The following is a 17,507-nucleotide window of genomic DNA, read 5'->3' as shown; positions in this document are numbered from 1 at the left end:
GAGTCGAGTGCATGTGTTTTGTATACCATGATTAATAAATCTATAAGTTTTCAAGAGATGCGGCGGAGATGTGTTTTGTGTTAGTTTGAGATAACTAGCTAGGTGACTGGCTGGTAAGTTTCGTTTCAAAGGGCCTGCTTTAGGCAAGGTAGGGATATGATTCGCGTGCTTTTATTAAACTACGAACAGCGTTGTATTCGCTCGTGTCTATAACGCTCTCTTCATATACTTTCTAATGCCATGGTCGATGTATCTTCTCTTCCCTCTCTAGCTCACGAGTCCTTGCTCCACATTCCCACTCCAGCGCATTGCGCTCGGCTCCTTATTTCGTATCCCCATCCATCACCCAATTAATTAATCATTAATCTTATAAGGTTTCTCTCCCCTCACAACATATATCTCGCCCACAAGCACCGCACACCCAACTGCCATCGCAATAGCGATAATCGGCACATTGACCCTCGCGAAATCCAAACGCCGCACTCTGATATGCTTCCGAGCCAGGATATCCCTCCACAGCAGACCCGCGAGCGACGCGCTGAAAGCAGTAGAGAAGGCGCCGTAATTTACACCGAGAGCCATGCCGTAGACGGCACCCCAGAAGGTGCGGTCCGTGATGGGCAGGCCGTTGCGGTGGTGAATTGCTTGCCAGGCTTGGATGACGCGGGAGAGCAGGATTGTGGTTCCGATGTTTGTGCCTGCGAACTAATGGTACAGTGTGTGGTTAGTTGGATTGGTATTAGGAGTAGGAAGTGTGGGAACAACGTACGTTGCACAGAATGACGGAGAGGAAACCCATGCCGCCAATACTGCCCACTGTCCCTGTCTTACGGACCCAATAATCCCAGCCGTGCGCAAACACAGGAACCCAGCCTTTCGTGACGAGTCCTTGCACGAGCACGAACATGGAGAATGCAAAGGGCACGAGCGCGAATGGTAAGTGGGCGATTACGGCGGTGACCGTGGGGAAGGTTTCTTGGGACCAGTGGTATCTGGAGGCGAGGAAGGAGACGAGGTTTGTGCGTTTGGGACTCTGCGGAAAGGAGGGTGAAGGTGATGGCGATGTGCGGGATGAGGCTCGTTTTTCGTCGTTGCTAGAGGTGGTGCCTAGTTCGATGCGGGACAGGTCTTTCTTCTCATCTACAGCGCTTGTAGTGCGGCCGTTTTCTTGAAAGTCGAGCATTGAGGCTGAGGTGTCGAGAGGTGGGGTCAACATGTAGGTTAGGCCGTTTCGTTTTTCGGTCGGCGCCGGTGTGATTTCATCATTTGTAGTTGTGGTGTGATCGTCAGCCTGGGGTTCTGGTGACGTTGTCAGGGTTAGGTTATATGCTGCTGTAGCATCTACATGCTCCTCAAGAGCTGCTCGATTTGCTTCCTCTTCTTCTCGGGCCAGTCGCTCAGCTAGGGCGTCTTCGATCTCCTGTCGACCTTTACGAGCAATCTCGCGAGTGTCATGACGATTATACCATCCAAACCCCACATCCCAACAGAACATGACAAACGCGGCGGGTAAAGTAACCCAGAAGACGGGATGTTCACCACTGCTCTGACTAGCAGCGTTGAGCGCCAGCAGGGTCACAAGCGTCGCAGTCATGATGACCGCGCCAAAAACTGCACCTCCTTTGTCCAGAAAAGGATTCATGATCTCTTCAAGCGAGAGAAGCTTGCCTTCTTCATTATTCTTGTCCTCTTCTTCCTCTGCGGTTCCTCTGGCATGAGGAATGTTGGGATTCACAGGCTTCTTAGCTTTCGCTTCCTCTGAGAGCTCATGCATTTGAATCGAGAAGGGTATGAGAGATTCGTCGGCGAAGACAATGTATAGCAGGAATGGGAATAGCACAATACCTGTGGTAACAACAGGTACAATCATATTCGCGGTATAGACGATGAACTTGATCTTGAAAGCACCGGCGAGCACGAGGTTGGTTGGGTTGGAAGACACAAGGATTGCTGAGGCGATATTAGCGACGGCGAATTGCGTATGAATCCAAGCTCTGGGATGAATAATGTTGCTCGATACCCGGGTCATGTAGGCAAGAAACGCAGTGCCCGATAGAATGATCGGATCGTTCCCAATGAAGCTGCCCAAGACGAAGAAGAAGGCGTAGAGGTAGAAAAATAGTCTGTGCCCAACCTTGCCTCCTTTCTGAAGCACTTTGAACGCCAGATACCTGATAAGACCAGAAGCGTCGATAGAGATAGCAATATATGCTAGAGAGAGGAAGAACACCATGATGTCGAGCGGCGAGATGTTGTTTGCCCCAATCGTACCATCGTGTACTTCATCTCGACCAATAGCGAGGATAGCAAGCAGGAAGAGGTCTGCAATCAGAGGTGTTGTAACAAAGTTCATAGGGAAGTTAAACCGTACAAACGGCTTGACTTTGCCATTGTTATCATCATTGAAGTCTTGCTCAAAGGGTTGTGATCTTGGCGATATTATCCGCAAAGCACTTAGGGTATCCAAGACGACGTTGTAAATTGGTCTCGGGATGTAGATTGGGATATGAAATGGAAAAAGCACAATGATATCTGTGGAACAGGGAAAGAGTCAATTACTAACACATTACCAGCCGGAAAGTCTGCACTTACTGGTGAAGATGAAAACGACAAGGGTGATGATGGATCGCCAGGTTTTGATCTGACCAGTGTCAAGGTTGATTGAATCAAGATCTGATGACATGTTGATATATTTTGATGGCAATGCTTGTTTAGATACCGTGAAGTGCTTTAGAACATAAGTCCTAGAATTTGGTCGTGGTGGTGATTGGAAAGTATTTCAGCCTGCCCCAAAAACGTATGAATGCTGACAGATGGTGATTGTCGGCAACAAGTAAGTATGACTGGTGTTTGCAGGCCTTGAATGCGGTTCGAGGATACTGAATAGAGGCTCGCTGATCAACCGACAAGGCAATGGAGCGATTCTTGAAAGACTCCTGGCGCAACCTCTGCCTGAAGCACTTCACGTGGTAGTCCCCGAGGTTGAAAAGTGATTAGGCGCGCTTTGGCCTAAAGCGCTTTTCCGTAGACAGGGCCCATCTATAAACAGCTTATTTAGACAACATAATAGAAGAGGGGTATCAACAGGGCGCGACTACCTTTATCATCAGGAAGCCAAGTTGGAGAAGTATCTTGGCACCGTGGCGCAGTGACTTGAAGGGTAAATGGGCTGGGCACGTGTTCGATCTACTTGTCCAAAGATCATTGTTAGCATAGTGCCAACGGGGGTATACACGAGAGGAGGCATGAGAATTGAGGGTATTGAGAGGCATAGGAGAGTGTCATTGGAACAGACGACAAGAGCAATCCCACCCCCATGCTTAGGACAAAGGAGCAACATAATAATGATATTTAGTATCTTTACCCCGCGATAGTCCAGCCTGACCCCTCTGTTATCACGTGTGTAGAGGCCCAGTGGCAGGTGGCAGGTAGGATGGCTCTCTCGTCACTTTGTCAAGGAAGGGGTTGTGGGTAACAACTCTGCTCTGTTTGTTACACTTACCACAATGGATTGGCGGATGGGAGCGAGGATGATGGCGAGAGTGAGATCTTAGATAGACGGAAGGATTTGTTGGATGAATATGGAGAAAAAAAAGGTACAAGAAGACGGGACAAGAAAAGTTCAGGATTAGCTAAGGTCAAGGAAGAGCAAGGCAAGGCTGTGCTAGATTGAGTGCAGCGCCGCTGTTCTTCTGTTGCTTGTGTTCTCTACTGTCTCCCCTCGCTGCCCTCCCTACTGTGCGTGCGGTGCTTCAAAGCGACCAAGATGGCAATGCTTGGCAAGGCAAGACGGCAGGAAGCGGTGAGGCTGGGTTGAGCCTCTCATTGGTCATAGGAATAGCGTGGCCAGACCGAGTACCGTATACTACGGACGATCCCGTGGCTGCTCGTAATAATCCATATATCAGCCAATAGAAAGGCCAGATTCTGCTATATTGTCCCCCACTGCCCCACCTCTCTTCCCGCAATTGACAGGCCACATGGCTTCGGCCTCCCCGTTCCCCGTAGAGGAGTGATCTGAGCCTCACCAGGGCGGCGTTCAATAGGTAGGGAGCAAGGCAAGTAGGTCGGTAGGTAGGTAGGTAGGTAGGCTCGTAGGTAGGTACTGATGCCTTGTGAGATCTATCTGTCGGTTTATATTGCGACGACAACACCAAAGTATATCACTCTTATTTATCCATATAACCGTATTACCGTGTCACCGTATGGCTGTATCAAGCAAGACAACCCTCTCCATCTCTTCATATACATCCGTCCCCTCACCCATCCATCTCTCCTGCGGTCGTCGGCCACACGGTAGTACACTGGCGGTCCACACCAGAGGCCATGCCGGCCTTTTCACCGGCTTCACTGATGAACACGGCCACCATCATCAGTCGAAATGCCACAGCCATAGCCACCAATGCTTCCGTTCCTAATGCTGCCAACACCACAGCTCTGCAAGTTATATGCGCATGGCCCGTCTCAGGACAGTATGGTCCAGGATCTAGAATCTTGTAAAGTTCCCCAGACCCCCAGATCTCCATTCCATCCCCCAGTTCTCCGCAAGAATCCACAATTATAGTCGCCCCGTAGTGCCAGACTATCTCATCGACACCGCTACTAACACTCTACCCCCTTTTTCCTTTATAGATACTATATCCTCATTGCAGCTTGTGTATTTGCTAGGAATTTCGAATGGCTGAGGAACGCTTGCACGGCAGCTGCCCTGATTCTGCCCGCCGTGGCTGCCATCCATGGCATCGTTCTTGCCGCCGTCCCCATGCATGGTATATTCCCCCTTTTCACATCCAGTACCACCAGAACTGATAATCCTATGTAGGCGCTGTTGATATGGATGTCTACGGGGCTTTCCAGCTCTGCTCCATCGGTATCTTGACTGCCCCAGTCACAGTCAAGTTATCACGGGCATACTTCTACGATCCTGGGCGGAACGCCATCTTCGCCTGGACCGGCCTTGTTCTTGCTGGACTACTGAGTTTGACGGTCGAATTCTTCAGAATCAAATCCACTGACTGCACGCATGCCGACGATGGTACCCCCATGTCCTCCCATGCAAGCGATTTCCCGTATGGAAATTCGTGCGGCCTCATTTGTGACGTAGATCGTGGCCCATTCTCTCCAATGCGAGGTGGGTCAGCTAACAACATATATGTAATACCCGCTCCAGAAAGGCTCACATTCGGTACCGCTACGCTCTTCTCGGCTGCTTGTTGTGTTCCGGCTATCCTCTCACTAGTATCTATGTGGAACAAGATTCTCGAAGTCAACTGGAAGGCACGCTTTGGTGAATCAGAAGAAGAGGAGCAGAGGAATGAGACGATATCGGGCACGAATGGTGCCACCATTGAGAAAATGAAAGGCGTCAATGCCATCATCCGATCATTCTTGAGTGCCGTCGAGGTCCCTGTATTTGGCGCTGCCATACTCGCTATTCTAATTATTGGCGAGAGGAACTTTTTCAGTGCACAAGTCGTGTATCAGACTGAGCCCTGGGCCAACGTTGGTAGGTGACAGTTTGTATTCCCATTATGGCGATAGATCGCTAACAGTTCCGCTTTGTGTAGGTCAATGGGCGCCCATTGTTGGTGCTGGACTTGCTGTACTAGGATCACTGTACCTTCTCCTAGCAGCAGACCTGGATGCCGAGAAGGAAGAAACGAATTCAGATCCTTCCGTTCAAAACCACCACCACCATAGTTGCAATTGTTCCCTCGAGCAAGTCAACCGAGGCAGAACCTCATACGCAGGATCCACCCACTCTGTTGCAACCCCAAGTCCAGTGGAAATGCGCCGTAGTGATGCTTCCAACCACGACAGACCAACCTCCCTCGAGCTCACATCCACAATCACCCGGCATCCCACAACCGCCACAAAAGCCAGCCGCCAACTTACTCGTTCTGGAACAAGTGATGTTGGCAACAGACGCAAAGTTGCTAAAGCGTTAAACGCCATCGGCAACCAGCTCGGCACGGCAGCACACTTTGACAACACCGAGTTCAAGCACGGCAAAGCTCTCGATTTCCCCGAGATTCCTGGAGAGGACTTTCGAAATCGTGCGTTACCTCAAATCAGGATGCAATACAACCAGGTCCACGAAGACGAGCCTCCTGCTACTCCCCTCCGCAGACAACATTCACGGGCAAGTAGTTTCCATGGAAGTATTGCGTCGGGTCTTGGTATTGAAGGCATACCGACGTCGCCAAGAGCAACATCACCTCAATCGCCACGCTCCCCTTCGACTTCTACCTCAGCTCGTGCTAACACGCTGCCGGTTGAGCGACCTACAGTCCAGCTGGAAAATGTGCCTACTTCATCATCTAGTGGAACAGCCAGAGTGAGACCAGCACGGCGGCGGGACACTCTCGAGGTGCCTTCGCCTGTCCATCATAGTCATACGCGCAACACATCTGCATCTTCTGTACCAATAATTACCAAAGCTGAGGACGAGATTTCACCCGTTATTATGATCTCCCCTGAGCCGGAGATGATTGCTTCTCCTGCGGCTTCGCCAGTCTTCAACCCACACGCTCACCACCCACCGTCACCCCCGCCGACAAACAATGGTTGAAGTCGGTTCTTTTGGGAGTTTATACGCACGACATGGCTGTTTACGATCGAATAGATAGCCACTCGAACAAAGACTCCACCATAATCAATAATCCAGATGAAGGGGATTCCCATAATTTCGCCAAAGCGCCACTAACATCGCAAACGATAGACCAGTCTACTACACGAGACTCCGGAGATCCAAAATACCATTTTTACCGATCAGTTCTTCGACTTCAACCTCGACCAGAGAAACTCATAATGGCCACAGACTTATTTCCACGAGTTCGATGACGTGCTCCTTGAAAGCTGCCACATGACCAAGAACTTCAGCTTATCTGCCGCCACGGTTCCTTGATATGAAAGTCTACACTTCCGAATCGACTACAGGATATGATTGTGGCCGTCTACGACAGATACATCGAATATATCCACTGATTGACCTCGAAAGCTTACGCGCCGTCTTATGATATACAGCTGCGTATCCTCCGTCAAATCAATTATCCCAAACCTCAGCAATCGCCTGCTCTGAAATATGGCCGTCTCAGAGCCTGAAATCGCTGGACCAAATACATAATATTGAACTTCAATATATACATATATAAAAAAATATAAATATCAAATATATTAAGAAGACCGATTTCAATCTTTCTCGACCTTTCATATAGTGGATTGGAGCAAAGTACGAGTACAAGGCAGAAATTTGCGGTCATTTTCTTGCCGGCGTTTTCTTTCGCCCCGAGTACGGATTACTCTCAAAATTTGCTAATCACAATGTTGCAAATTGCTGTTCTTCATTTTTATTTCGCTTCTGAAATCTGCATTTCCAGCGCACCCAGATACCACGGCGTCTAGTAGATCTGACCGCCTGACGACACTGTTGCGGATATGCATGTGTATGTTCGCGCAGTTATTGATTATTTCAAATTTATGCATTTTTATTTCATAGTCCGTGAAACCACTAGCAGACGAAGGACCACTTTCAGATTTCGACTCTATAATAGCCTTGACAAAAGTAAGGCCTATATTTTCTTGGGGCATTAAATACGTTCTAATATACGCAGATATTCAGCAAATTGTTGTCCCTCATCATATTTCCGAAGAAACAAATTCATATTCTAGCATGTCGTGTGCGAGGACGTGGATGAGAAAATGCGTGGAGAACCATGATATTTGCTCTAAAGTCTCGTCTTCCACATCCGGTATTCGACGGCCAATGCGTCTTCTCCAGATTGGAATGCCTGAGCCAGAAAAATTGCGTTTGCTCACAGACGAAGCCCAATCTTATAAGAACCTCAAGCCTGATTATCTGACTCTTAGTCACCGCTGGGGTTCCGCCAATCCATTGGAATTGACAAGTTCTACTTTCTCGCAATTGAAACAAGGCATCGAAATTGCTGATTTATCAAAAACCTTCCGTCATAGTATCAAAGTCGCGCAAGAATTGAATATCGACTTAATATGGATTGATTCTTTATGCATCTTCCAAGACTCAGCTGAGGATTGGGCGAGGGAGGCTCCTCTTATGCAGTGTGTATATGGAGGAGCAGTTTGTAACATTTCGGCTATTGCGTCGGAAGATAGCGACACGGGCTGCTTTTTCAAAAGAAACCCCTCACAATTAAAACCATATGATATCCAGACCCAATGGAACGATGGATCGAATGGGTCATGTATGCTCTACTATCCGGACCTTCGGAGAGATGCTATTGAGAACGCCCCGCTTGCGTCTAGAGGTTGGGTTTTCCAAGAACGCTTACTTGCACCCCGCATATTGTATCTTGATGATACACAACTATTCTGGGAGTGCCATGGTCTCAAAGCTTGTGAGGCTTATCCAGATGGAATGCCTTTTAGCGATGGTAGTTCTAAGGAAAGAGACGCTTTGGCTGCCCTAAAGCTTGGAACTATTGGGAGCACTATATCCTCCCCGGACAAGAAACAATTGCAGCGCTTATGGCAAAATTCCGTACGTTTATATTCCAAATGTAATCTGACATGTCCAGGGGACAAACTGGTAGCATTGTCAGGAGTTGCAAAAATGATGCAACAGTGTTTCGACGACGGTTACTGTGCGGGATTATGGCGAAAATATCTGCCATCACAGCTTCTTTGGCGTGCAGACATACACACCATAGGACACCTCAGACGATCTATTGAGTACCGAGCACCATCTTGGTCGTGGGCCAGCCTTGACGGACCAATAATACCAGGAGGGTTCTCCGACGATGGGATAATCATCAAAATTCTCGAATGTCATGTCCGAGACATCAGTGGCGATTCGACTGGACAAATACATAGCGGCGTGCTACGAATCTTGGGCCCCTTGATGACAATAGAACTACAACCATATGCAAGGAAATGGTATCGTTTTCGAATGCTCATTGACAGAAGATGGACATATGGGTTTATACTATGGCTAGACACAGATGACCCTATATGCAACGGAAGTTACCAGATCCATTGCCTACCCATCTTGTCGGATGCCGATTCAGACAGACCCGAGCGATCTCCGCTCACGAAGTGCTTACTCTTGTTACCCACGGGCAAATGGCCGGGGCAATTCGTAAGATGTGGTACACTGACATTAGAATCAGGGGAAATGAAAGACTGGAAAGGGTTTCGAAATATACGAAATCACGATTGGCTCCAATACGAGAGCAGGGATGATGAAGGCAATTGTGTTATTTCAATAATCTGAAATAGTAGCTAGTTTCAAGATCCTCGGTTTCGACAGGAATTATAACTCACAGTCTCAACCTAGGATTCAATTAGATTGTTTCTTTCATATCTATTCATTCGTTCATTCATTCATTCCATATTCACCACAAATCTCTCTCATCTCACACACATAAGGACCAGGCTTTCCAATACCCAATTCAACTACGCACCAAATCCCCTCACATCATCTATCCTTACACGCATACAGTATTACACCCTTCATGTCCAGCTGTTCATTTCTATTCTATTACACAGCATTACATACTGCTATAAACCGACAGCCTGTATAGTCCCCGCTCCACACAATTCCCCCGCCTATACATACAGTACCGCCCTCCTGAAACGCATCCCATCCCCGCTACAGCATCTCGCGCGCATAGATGCTTGGTGCCGAAATGAAATAGACGGACGGATCTGTTACAGAAGGTGGCGCGGCGCGGGGGGGCGTGTTCGGTCATGAAAATTTTACTTCTGTTGTGCTCTCGATTTCGGAGGAATAGTTTATTTTACTTCATAAGTAAGTATATATGTCTACCGGTATCTTATCTGAAAGAGAACTAAACATAGGAAGGAAAGGAAGGGAAAGGAAGGGATGGGATGGGTTCTATATATGATACTATACTGCTATGATTTTAAGTGGGTAGATAGTAAAAAAGTGGTTTTCTTAATATAAAGTTGGTTTAATAAAAAGAAATATAAGTAGCGCGAGCTTTCTCTCTCCCCTTTTCTTTTCTCTCTCAGATTTATTGGTGCTTTTCTTACTTCTACTACTATATTATCATATCTTATTCTAATACTCAGTAGTTTTAGCATCTAAGCTAGCTGTGCTAGGACTGTTCTGCCCTTCGGGTGTTTCAATCTCCCTTGCAGCCTGCTTCTTTTTATCTCGAGTTACGAAGTAAAGCATCACGAAGATCATAGCGAACTCGCCCACGCTAATCACTGACATGACAGTAAATCCAAGGTGGAATTTTGGAGCATACTTTCCAGTATTCAGAATCACGACTAAAATGATATCAATCATATGCTTAAATATAAAATAACAACTGGGAATTGCATACCTGGTACCCAAGCAATAAAAGCCTGTCCAAATGTTTGAGCAACACCAATGACAATCGCACGCTCCTCGGCATCCTCGTGACATATTTCGTTCACCCATGCGTAGGTCTTGTAAATAGTCAGTACGTTCAAGTCGGGAAGAGAATGTCAAGGGGACCTACAACTGGCCACATGCCCCACGAAGCGGCATTAATAAGATATCCAAAAAAGGTAGCACCGTAACCAGCGTCAGAGACAACAACTATCATTCCAACGAAATTGAGTATCTATAATCTGAGTCAGCTCTAAAACCATGGCTACAACTTGAAATGAAGTGAACTTACAGCTGGAACACACATCACCTGCCAGCGCTTTCCTCCTAGGGCGTCTGAAACCCAGGCGTAGGCAAGAGTTGTTACAAGACCCAACGCTTGAGCTGCCGTAGGGAAAAGATTGATTTGGTAGACAGAGAAGCGGTCTAGAGACTTGAGCCAGACCGAGAAATAGTTCAGGGGCTGAGTGACAATGCATTGACAGCTTTTGCACAAGTGTTAGACTCTAATAGATTTGCGGGAAGAAAGCCTGGCTTACATAAGCATGAGAGTGACCACATAGAGCGGCCAACGAGAAAAGATTTTCCTTATCTTTGCCCAACTTAGAGGAACAGGCGCACGTCGATCGACTCTCTGCATTCGAGCAATATACTGCTGAATCTTCTCCGGGTTGAGCCATCTCGCTCTTGTTGTGTATGGATTATCCGGGATAGCGTAGAGTCCCCAGAGAGGCGCGGGGAGCGAGATTACACCGCAGAAGATAAAGAGCCAGCGCCATCCTGCGAGCCCAAGATGACCATCCATACCCTTATATATGCCTGCTTGGAGGTACCCGCTAAACATGCTCGCTGCGTAACTGGCGGAATAAAAGATCGCGATACGCTTTGCGAGCTCTAGAGTAGGTTAACAACAAAAAGCCTTACGTACACTCATCGCAGCATTGGGAACTTACCCTTTTGTGTGTACCAGTTTCCCAGCACAGTCAGAACTCCTACGGCAAATGGACTCTCGAGGACGCCGATCACGAACCGAAGGCCAAGCACCTGCTTCGTTGTTTGAACTGCTGCGAAGCTGAAAGTGACAACAGTCCATAATAGCTCTACAACGGGAAGATAGTATGATGGACGAACTTAAAGCGTGTTAGGAAAGGTCGGTTCAGTGGATTGGAGAACGATGCGGCTTGAATGCCGAGGTTCTGGTACTCACATTTCGTCAATAGAACTTGAGATGGGATTTGACCGCAGAGATAACCGACTGTGAAGAAAGTGCCGATAAGGTTATATTGGTCTCCGTGAAAATGGAGATCTTCTTTCATTCCCGAGACGTATGCGTTGGCTTCATATAAGAAGTTAGTGACTTGGTGCGTTTATCAATAGAAGCAGAGTTCCTTACTAACATTTCCCGAATCCAGTAATCGTATGAAATATCCGTAAGTTGCCCAACTCCTGACTTCAATTAGCTGCGGCTCCGAGATGTATGGACTTAGTTAATATCAAATCCAACTTACAAGACAAAAATGTCAAGTCTTTGAACTAGTCTCCTCTCTTCTTCACTTCGCTCTCCATCCCAGATCACTTCGAGGATCTTCGTCTTTGAAGATTTGTTTTGTGTTTGCTCCAGACCGACACTCTGTGTATTTTCGACATCTCTTTGGTTGACGTCGACGCTTACTGTTTCGTTGCCCATGTTTGACTGTGATAAATCGCAATCTAGAAATGGGATAACTAGAAGACAAGATTAACAAAAAGCAGATCAAAGCAGATACAAATGTTCCCTAGCCACTATTCTACCCACAATAGCGAATAGCTTGAAAATGTGAGAACTTCGGCTAGCAAAGTCCTAGCTTAAATGATGTGCTAATACCCTGAGGTTGCGAATTTGTTAAGGTGCTGAGCCGCACAGGGCCTCGTGGTCCATCACTTGAGCTACTTGTATTAAGCTTAGCTTCGGAGTTGGTCACCCTATGTTACGAATAAAGAATGGGGGAAAATGGGGTCTGGTGTGAATAATTCTGGCTGGACCGACTAAAAGTACCTGTTGGAGACTCTATCGATCACCGTCGGACCAAAAGCGTTTGCGAATCTTCATAAATATTACTCGTCTGAATTTCAAATGACATGCCAATGATCTACTATAGCTATTAGGTATCTAGACGGTCTTAATTTGGCGAGATCCGTTTTTAAGCTTTCGTGGCTCAACGTGCATATACGCATTGTTAGGTATTGTGCATTTGTAGAGAGCTAAGCTTTCCTATATCTACTTTGGTGGATTTTCACTCTTAGGATCGTAGACAGCATACTTGTAGCTGCTACCAATATGATCGTTCCGCAGCTTTGATTGACCTTGACCGTAGATCCTCTCCCTCATAGTTCCTGATTCCCCCACTGGAGCGTACCTCCCGCGTCTTCTTAATTCAGGCACCAATAGGTGAACAACATCCTCAAAGCTGCCTGGAGTTACCACGTAGCCAATATTGAATCCGTCAATGTCAGCAACATCAATCCATTCCTCCAATACATCAGCAACTTCCTCTGGGGAGCCTACAGGCACTGGGCCATTACCTCCAATAGAAATAACCTTGCCAATGTTTCGGGGCGTCCAACGTGGAACATCACTCCCGTGATAAGATAAACTACTTACTAAGGAGTGGACTTTAGAGTCAACTTTCGAGTCCTCTGCCTTGATTTCTGTGTCTAAATCATATTTACTGAGATCGATCCCAGAATTTCCAGAGAAAAATGCTAGGCCACCCTCCGCACTTGCATATTTCAAAGCCGTTTGATATTTGGCATCTGCTTCTTCGGTAGTTCTGCCAATTATAGGCGTCATGATAGCGAATATTTTCACCGATTGCGGATCACGACCAGCCTCCGCAGCTTTATCACGAATTGCCTTGACACGCGGAGCTAGCATTTGAGGAGATAGGCCAGACACGAATATACCCTCTGCATGTGTAGCACCGAAAGCAATTCCGGCTCTGTTTAAAGTTAGGTATATATCCCGGCGAGCAAAACTCTTGATTTCCGTTGTGGGTACTTACGGAGAAGTTCCAGCTTGGAATAGAAAAGGCGTTCGCTGAGGTGAAGGGTCTAATATGTGCGGAGCATCCAAGGTAAAGTTCTTTCCCTGATGATGGATCCACCGAATGCGATCAAAACTGGCGTATAATTCATTCTCACGGTCTTCAACTAGAGCGTCGTCCGCCCAAGAACTTTCCCACAGTCTGCAAATTTCCCAATGATTAGTTAATTGAAACAGAGTCGAGGGGAGATCCATAGCTTACTTATACAAGACTCTCATGAACTCATCTGCAATGTTATAGCGTAAATCATGATCGACATATTTCAACCCAACCTACAACAAGCTATTAGATATCCCATAGCTTTAAAGAATATCATACGTACAGCCTTTGACGCGGACTGCTTCCAAGAGGTGACCACATTCCATCCAAATCGTCCTCCAGTCAGGTGATCAAGGGTCGAGAATCTTTTCGCAATAGTGTAGGGAGCCTCATATGAGGTAGATGTGGTTATCGCAAATCCGAGATTCTTAGTTACAGCCGCCATAGCTGAAATTGGCTATTTCAAGTCAACGACCACATTTCCTAAAAAAAGAATATCCTCACAATTGCTGGATCGCCCATTGGAAACTGTGCTCCAGTCCGAATACCAGGCTCAGCGCTCCCTTTGTAGACATCATATTGCCCAAATGTGTCTGCCAGGAATAAGGCGTTAATATCGCCCTCCTCCAGTAGTTTTGCCAGATTCGTCCAATATGAAAGATCTCGGCGTTTCGTTGCGCTCTTATCCTCTGGATTCCGCCACTGCCCGAAGGAAAGATGGCCTACAGTAAACATGTCAAAGGCATTGAGAAAGATGCGCTTCTTGCTAGGATTTTGTGCGGAGTTGGAAGACGCCATGATAGCTATTTGTTTGACGAAAATAATAATGCCAAATGAAGCCGTCTTGCAAGCTTTGAGTAAATGGAAAGGGAGATGGATCGGAAATAACCAGGCAATTAAAACAAAGCTATCAAGTGGAGTACAATCCATCGCAAGTCAGTTCGCTGCAGTGGGGGGCAACCCAGCCGTTCGGAATGTATGTCGCCATTTGTACCCGCTATGGTGCTCAATTCCCTACATTATTAGTATCCACCTAGAGGCTTCTTGTTAGCCGCATATACTCGCCGTTTTCTCAAGTCTGACAGCCCCTCTTTAAATCCACAACTTAGCGTAGATGGCTAGAATGCTATAGATCTGACTGGCTCATTACCCTAGTATAGATCCTTGAAACCATAATATAACCCAACATTAAAGTGAGTTCGGACCTCTTAGCAGCCCTATAATAGTGAAATCTCAGTTCTTTTAGTGGTGCGGAGTATATTTATATGGGTACATTTCAGGTGGGGTTATCGAACTAAAGAAAAAAGCGAGTACGCATAGAGCACTGCAATTGAAAACACTATCTTGCTCGACTTAGTATAGAATCTAGTGCTAAAGTTTCACTAATCAAAGCCTATCTCTACGTACACGGAAGTGGGATGCCATGACAAGCGCCCCCAAGGGTCACTTATTGCCATGTCAGTGGGATTTGTGAAGCTTATCTTTCCTTCTTGCTGGACATTGCCTGGAAAACACATTACGATCTCCCTATGGCACTGCATTCAACTTCACCCCCGCGTGGGCTGGCTAAGAGTACTCATGCTCCCAATGCAATTGACTTCTCCCCCATCCTGAAGGCTGAGATACAGCCAAAGTCCAAGCCAAAAGCCCCATTAAGGACGATATTCCCGCACCTGGAGATCGAGGAGCATGCTATCGATGATACACCTCCATTGAAAGCCATTGTAGTTGGCGCAGGAATTGGGGGAATTAATGCCGGTATTATTCTTCCCCAGAAAGTGCCTGGGTTAGATTTAAAAATATACGAGAAGACATCAGATGTTGTAAGCAAAGTTCTTGAGTTTGCTTTGCAATTGCAATAAACATTAACCTTTTCTCGCAGGGAGGTGTCTGGAACACGAACATCTACCCCGGGGTTAAGTGTGATATTCCTGCGGATGTATACCAAAGTACCTTCGCACCCTCAACTGAGTGGTCAACTCCCTACGCCTCAGGAGCAGAGATCAAGGCCTATTGGAAATCACTTGTGAATAAATACAATGTAGAAAAGTTCATTAGTTTCAATAGTATTGTCAAGAGGGCAACCTGGGCAGAGGCAAAGGGTAAATGGATCGTTGACGTAACGGTTAACGGACAAGACCAAATCGACGAAGCTGAATTTTTAATAACAGCAACCGGTCATTTCAGCAATCCACTGCTTCCTAGATATCAAGGCATTGAAGATTACAAGGGCCATCTCCGGCACAGCTCGAACTGGGATCCGAGTTTTGATCCAACTGGAAAACGAGTGGCAGTGATTGGAAATGGTGCTTCTGGGCTTCAAATACTTCCACCTTTGCAAAAGGTGGTTCAGCATCTTGATCATTACGCCCGGAGTCCCACTTGGATCGCCGGATCATTTGGGGGCGAAGACTTGAATGGATTGACCACGACTGAACGTCCACCTCAATCCCGAGATGCGGCAACTTTCCATGAGTATCGGAAGAACCTTGAAGCCAAGTCGTTCAAGCGATTTGCGGCGGTTATTAAAAACGGCGAAAAGAATGCTGCGTTGCGATCAACGTTCAAGAAATTGATGGCCGACAGACTTGATGGCCGCACAGATCTGCTAGACACTATCGTTCCGGAGTTCTCTCCGAGCTGTCGCAGGTTAACTCCAGGACCAGGATACCTCGAGGCACTTACAAAAGATAATGTGTCCTATATATCCACAAACATAGAGAAATTTACAGAAAATGGCATTCAGACCACGGACGGGGTTCACAGAGAAGTTGATGCTGTGATCTGTTGCACCGGCGCGGATATTTCTTTCTCATCTGCTTTCCCTATAATTGCAAATGGGGTTGATCTGCAAAAAGCTTGGAGGCCTGAAGGAACACCTGGATTTCCAGATACATACCTCTCGATTGCGGCTCCCAACTTCCCAAATCTGCTATTTATCCTTGGCCCCAATGCCACTGGACAAGCCGGAACACTACCGAACGCCGTCGAGAATCAAATGACCTATATTGCCAAAATACTTAGAAAAGTTGCAACACAAGGGATCCGGTCCATCACACCTACGCAAGCTGCAACAAATGACTTCCGTGCTTATTGCGAGTCCTTCTTTCCTCGCACAGTCATGAGTGAGGAATGCAGCTCGTGGTTCAATGGTGGAATTGCTGGAGGCAGAGTTTCCGGTATCTGGCCAGGAAGTGGAATTCACGCCAATATTGTAAAAAGAGATGTCAGGTGGGAGGACTTTACCTACACCTATCTGAACGGTACCGGTAACCGATTTTCGTACCTTGGCAATGGATTTAGCAAGAAGGAACTCGCCATTGAGGCTGACCCTGATGCGGAGATCGACTTTACTCCGTATCTGTTAGAGGAGGCGGTAAATGGAACGGTTGACCTTAGGTCATATAATGAGTTGTGGTTTGATATTTAGAAAATCTTTAATCCATGAAGGGGCGGGTAGTGCGAGACAGCTATAGTCTCTTGAAATGAAGAATGCAACGTTAAACAAACGCTTAGCGGTGAAAAACTGTGGACGGTGCGATGCAGCAGCTTGTGAGACTGGGGCTCTACGACTACGGATGATGATGATGATGATATTCATTAACGTCTAGCAGAATACAGGTAAGACCTATGATCCTGGGGACCTCCTAACGGTTATAGAGACGTGCAAAGTTTAGGGTTCAAATATAAGACAACCTATTAAGAAAGACATTTCAGGCAACAACGCGTAGCTAGAGGGGTTATATAACTATAAGTTCCCTGACACTTAGGATAGACCACTAGAAAAATATATAGGAATAAGCTATTATCTAGGTGAGAACGAGAACCTTTTGTCCTCGCTGTATTTTCAACAAAAGTGAACGATATTAGGTGCCGCTTTCTTCTATCCAGCGTAAGGAGCATACTCCGTAGGGCTTCTTATAGAGAGGGCCGTAAATACTATAGGAGATAAGCAACAGCATGCAATTAGCCTTATAATTGATCTGCTTTGACCTCCCAAACCCTTGTAGAAGCAATTTTATAAG

General features: G+C 46.7%; 6 protein-coding genes across 6 annotated transcripts; 3 read left to right on the top strand and 3 right to left on the bottom strand.

The window, feature by feature from the left end:
- Nucleotides 1-354: 354 nt before the first annotated feature.
- LHYA1_G002186 (uncharacterized protein) lies at nucleotides 355-2,683 on the bottom strand (the record flags this gene model as incomplete). Its single annotated transcript, XM_031147163.1, has 3 exons — nucleotides 355-705; nucleotides 770-2,532; nucleotides 2,593-2,683. 3 exons carry the CDS (start codon nucleotides 2,681-2,683, stop codon nucleotides 355-357), a joined length of 2,205 nt encoding a protein of 734 aa, XP_031007578.1.
- A 1,643-nt stretch (nucleotides 2,684-4,326) lies between these two features.
- LHYA1_G002185 (uncharacterized protein) lies at nucleotides 4,327-6,571 on the top strand (the record flags this gene model as incomplete). The annotated part of the gene is made up of 4 exons (XM_031147162.1): nucleotides 4,327-4,472; nucleotides 4,633-4,769; nucleotides 4,823-5,506; nucleotides 5,568-6,571. 4 exons carry the CDS (start codon nucleotides 4,327-4,329, stop codon nucleotides 6,569-6,571), a joined length of 1,971 nt encoding a protein of 656 aa, XP_031007538.1.
- A 1,101-nt stretch (nucleotides 6,572-7,672) lies between these two features.
- LHYA1_G002184 (uncharacterized protein) lies at nucleotides 7,673-9,250 on the top strand (the record flags this gene model as incomplete). Its single annotated transcript, XM_031147161.1, has 2 exons — nucleotides 7,673-8,518; nucleotides 8,603-9,250. 2 exons carry the CDS (start codon nucleotides 7,673-7,675, stop codon nucleotides 9,248-9,250), a joined length of 1,494 nt encoding a protein of 497 aa, XP_031007539.1.
- Nucleotides 9,251-10,060: 810 nt separating this feature from the next.
- liz1_5 (Pantothenate transporter) lies at nucleotides 10,061-12,047 on the bottom strand (the record flags this gene model as incomplete). Its single annotated transcript, XM_031147160.1, has 9 exons — nucleotides 10,061-10,275; nucleotides 10,332-10,437; nucleotides 10,491-10,595; nucleotides 10,653-10,845; nucleotides 10,900-11,254; nucleotides 11,314-11,490; nucleotides 11,568-11,696; nucleotides 11,754-11,806; nucleotides 11,869-12,047. 9 exons carry the CDS (start codon nucleotides 12,045-12,047, stop codon nucleotides 10,061-10,063), a joined length of 1,512 nt encoding a protein of 503 aa, XP_031007534.1.
- Nucleotides 12,048-12,617: 570 nt separating this feature from the next.
- On the bottom strand, nucleotides 12,618-14,280 carry dmoA_3 (Dimethyl-sulfide monooxygenase; the record flags this gene model as incomplete). Its single annotated transcript, XM_031147159.1, has 5 exons — nucleotides 12,618-13,338; nucleotides 13,402-13,584; nucleotides 13,645-13,715; nucleotides 13,766-13,939; nucleotides 13,987-14,280. The coding sequence occupies 5 exons, from the start codon at nucleotides 14,278-14,280 to the stop codon at nucleotides 12,618-12,620; spliced, it is 1,443 nt and encodes a 480-aa protein (XP_031007535.1).
- Nucleotides 14,281-15,011: 731 nt separating this feature from the next.
- stcW_5 (putative sterigmatocystin biosynthesis monooxygenase) lies at nucleotides 15,012-16,912 on the top strand (the record flags this gene model as incomplete). Its single annotated transcript, XM_031147158.1, has 2 exons — nucleotides 15,012-15,305; nucleotides 15,365-16,912. 2 exons carry the CDS (start codon nucleotides 15,012-15,014, stop codon nucleotides 16,910-16,912), a joined length of 1,842 nt encoding a protein of 613 aa, XP_031007536.1.
- Nucleotides 16,913-17,507: the final 595 nt, after the last annotated feature.

Source organism: Lachnellula hyalina (assembly GCF_007821495.1).
Source record: "Lachnellula hyalina strain CBS 185.66 chromosome Unknown contig00026, whole genome shotgun sequence".
In the NCBI taxonomy this organism is placed as follows: Eukaryota; Fungi; Ascomycota; class Leotiomycetes; order Helotiales; family Lachnaceae; genus Lachnellula; species Lachnellula hyalina.
Note: the sequence above shows the minus strand (reverse complement) of the source record. Positions and strands in the feature narration are given on the sequence as shown.